General features: G+C 55.7%; 1 protein-coding gene across 1 annotated transcript in view; it reads left to right on the forward strand.

The window, feature by feature from the left end:
- The window catches only part of GNLY (granulysin), a gene marked incomplete at its 5' end in the record, with an annotated part of 3,281 nt that extends 2,600 nt beyond the window's left edge, over nt 1–681 (forward strand). The window contains one exon of the mRNA XM_079791652.1: nt 564–681. Within this exon, the coding sequence (XP_079647778.1) occupies nt 564–646 (83 nt within the window). The 3' untranslated portion in view covers nt 647–681. The remainder of the gene's footprint in view (nt 1–563) is intronic.
- Between the last annotated feature and the right edge of the window lie 3,275 nt (nt 682–3,956).

A 3,956-nucleotide genomic window follows, 5' to 3' on the forward strand; every position in this document is an offset into this window, starting at 1 on the left:
GGGTGGGGGGGGGGCGGGTAATTCCTATTTCTGAGGTTGGAAGGAGGATGAATGAGATAAAGAGCTTAACCCCGAGGAAATGCCCTGGGACTGAGATATTCCAGGGACAGCAGAGCCCGGATCAGCGCCAATCCCCGGCCCAGCCCAGGGCTTTGGGGATGGGAGCCTAGGCCACACCCTTCCCCACGGCCCTGGGGCCTGAGAGCTGGGCTGGGGAATCCTGCTGGGCAGGGAGGGCTCCCCCAGCCCCTTCCCCAGCACTTTCCAGGCTGTGCCCAGAGAACAGGTGGGGCTGGAGGGGGCCTAGGACTGGCCCTGGCAGCTTCCCCAGCCCTCAGGGGTGCTTTGGGCCTGGGTGCCGCAGACACGGGGGTCGCCCCTTAGTGTGCGGTCCCCGTCGCTTCCTGTCATTAGATCCTGGGGCTTTTATCTTCAAGGCCCCCCAACCCGCACAGTCTCCTGATGGCTTCCGGGATGTGGCTGTGGTGTGCTGAGCAGCGACAGGTGGCTCTGAGTCCTCGTAGACCCCTCACACCCACAGCTGGCTCTTCTCTCCATTCTAGGTCTCCTGTTAGCCTCTGGCTCCGCCCTGGGGAGAAAGCACAAGAACCCCAGCCCTCGCTCGTGGTCCCTCCTTCCTTCCTAAATCCGGAGTCAGCCTCCAGTTTCTCACCTCCCTCCTCCTGCCCGTCCCTCCCCTCCCCCCCCCCCCCCCCCCCCCGCCCGGAGAATAAAATGTGCATGCTTTCAGCAGCTTCTTTTCCTTTGGTGGATTTGCGGGGTGGGGTGGGGTGGGAGGGGCGGAGGCATGTTGGGGTAACTCATCCATTCATTCAGTAAATGTGTGATCTGTGGCCCCCACACTGTTCTCGGTGCTGGGGATTAAGTGGTGGACATGGCAACCTTAGCAGCTCTCACACATGTGATCATGAAACGCTGATCGAGCACACACTAGAGCCACATGTTGCTACAGCGACTGGGGTCCTCGGCAAGTGTACCCCAGAAGCTTCCAGAGCGGCCGGGGACACCAGCAGGCCCAGGGAGAGTTCTGTTGGTCCTCAGGAGCAGGAGCCACCCTTCTCCGCTGGGCAGCCAGCCGCCTGCTGCTGTTGGGGAGAGCGTATTATTGAGGGTTCCTTCGGTTTCAGCAGCAGCAGCTGTAGTTCACTCCGACTTACATAAAAAGGTGATCTATTCGCTCAAACAATGAACACGTCCACGGAGAGCTTCCGGCACAGAACGATCCAGAAATGTGTGGCGACCCCTGAGCTCCAGCCCTGTGTCTGTGCCATCCTCTCATTTCTTCCCACCTCCACGGAGTAAGCTGGCCTCAGGCTACCTTCCTTCAGGATGGCAGACGCGGCCGCACCCGGCCCAAACGTGCCATCTGTGCACACGTCATGGGGCGGGGGGAGGGGAGGGGGGGAGTCCCTTGGCAGCTTCTCGTCCAGGCTTCCTTGGAAGAGCCAGGAAGCGCCTTTCCCAGGAGCCCCGCTCCTCAGCCCCGCGGGCCGGGCGCCCCCTGGAACCCATCCCTCTCCCCAGGGGCATGGGGCACACTGAGCAGCATAGGACACGTCAAGGCACACTCCTGGGCTGAGGTGGGCCCACGTGGCCCTGACCATTTGGTGGCGATGGACATGACAATCTGGGAAGAGGTTGTAGCCAGAAGAGGGGGAAGTGGATCCTGGGCACACAAAGAGCAACGGTGCATCCGCCAGGGTTCACACACACACACACACACACACACACGCACACGCACACGCACACGCACACGTCTTCTGCATGTATGTTTATGTTACCATTTGTATTAATTTGGCTTAACAAATGTCTAGATGGTGGTGACATTTCCGGAGGTGGGGAAGACATCTGGATGGGTGGGTCTGGAGGGGATAATGAAGGATTCTGCTGTGTCCACGTGAAGCACATCTAGCAGATATCCGGTAGAGATGTCAAGCAGACCACTCAGGCGGGGAGGGGCGACGGGGCCAAGATCCACCTTTGAAGTCCCGGAATTGGATGAGATGTCCGAGAGCAGTGACTTCCAACCTTTCTATCCCATGGCACACATAAACAGTTACTAAAATTCTGCCGCACACCAAAAAATATATATATTTCTCTCAAAATAGGTATAACTTTGATTTATTCATATTGGACAGCTATGTTGTGTTGGCTGTTTTTACTTAAAAAAATATATGTTTTTATTGACTTCAGAGAGAGGAAGGGAGAGGGAGGGTGAGATAGAGACATCAATGATGAGAGAGAATCATCGATCGGCTGCCTCCTGCACGTCCTCCTTTGGAGACTGAGCCTAAAACCCAGGCATGTGCCCTGACTGGGAAGCGAACCGTGACCGCCTGGTCCGCTGGTCGACGCTCAACCAGTGAGCCACAATGGCTGGGCTGTTTTTTAACTTGACCATCTAAGGCAGTGGTTCTCAACCTTCCTAATGCTGTGACCCTTTAATACAGTTCCTCATGTTGTGGTGACCCCCAACCATAAAATTATTTTCGTTGCTACTTCCTAACTGTAATTTTGCTACTGTTATGAATCGTAATGTAAATATCTGTGTTTTCCGATGGTCTTAGGCTCTACAGCAGCGGTTCCCAGAACCGCTGCTGTAGAGCCTAAGACCATCGGAAAACACAGATATTTACATTACGATTCATAACAGTAGCAAAATTACAGTTAGGAAGTAGCAAGGAAAATAATTTTATGGTTGGGGTCACCACAACATGAGGAACCGTATTAAAGGGTCGCGGCATTAGAAAGGTTGAGAACCACTGGTCTAAGGGAAGAGAGGTCAGCGCCCCTGACCCAATAGTCAGGTATTGCATGTTTTGAAGTTTTGCGGCACTCAAGTTGAAAATCGCTGGCCTAGAGTGAGTGCAGACGGATAAAGCCAGTGTCTGAGGACAGAGCAGCCCGTCCACACGAGAAGGCCTGGGTGGTGGAGGAGGAAGAGCCAGCCAGGAGGAGCCAGTGGGACAGGAGGGAAACCAGGCACAGAGCCAAGGAGCCAAGAGGACAAACTGTTTCGGGGACAAAGGCGTGGCCCGCCATGTCCAGCGCTGCTGGGAGGTGGACCGAGGACTGGCCGCCGGCTCTGGGGCCTTTGGGTCTTGGTGACCTTGATAGGAGCCGTTTCTATGGCTAGGAGGGGACAGCACCCCCTGGAGTGGGCGTTGGGGTGTGAAGTCAGCATATACGCACAGCTTTGTTAAGGGTTTGCGGTAAAGGGTTGGAGAGAAATGGGGCAGAGCTGGAGGCCAGGTGGAGTTCAGGGTGGGGCCTGGGTTGAAGGCGTTTGCAGGCTGCTAGGCATGGCTGATGGTGCAGGACATCACCGGGAACAGTACAGGTAAGGCCTTGAGAAGGGAGAGGGTGGGACCAGGGCACAAAGGAGGGTCAGCGAGGACTTCTAACGGCGGGACAATTAGGGGGTAGACTCACCTTTAGGGATAAAAGCAAGCCCAGCCAGCTTCCGGTTATTGCTCAGAAGGGAGCGTGAGTGCATATGAGGTGCCTGCTCCTCCCCAGTCCCTTCTCAGTTCTCTAACATCACCTCTCTCACCACGGGCAGCCCTCGGAGGCCAAGGTGTGTCATGTGACCCCCGGCCACTTCATAGACCCCTGACCTAAGCTAGAGCAAATGACTCTCCCTCCTGGGAATTTGGAATGTCCCCCATTTTAGTCCAAACCACCTTAGCCAGCCCTGGCCAGTCCCTGCAGCTGTCCCCTAGGGGTCTTCAGATTTCCTTCTCCCCCACACCCCTCTCTCCACACCGCTCCAAGGGCGCTCTTAACAATGCAAACCACTCCTTAGTGTGCTGGGAGAACCCTCCAGCGACTTCTCATGGAATTCCGGACCAAGTTCTGACTCTGTGTTAGATTCTGGTGTCAGAATAGTAAGCCAATGAAATGCAATACCTGCCTCGTGCAAGTTGCTGTTAAAA

This window comes from Cnephaeus nilssonii (assembly GCF_951640355.1).
Source record: "Cnephaeus nilssonii genome assembly, chromosome: 15".
Classification (NCBI taxonomy): Eukaryota; Metazoa; Chordata; class Mammalia; order Chiroptera; family Vespertilionidae; genus Cnephaeus; species Cnephaeus nilssonii.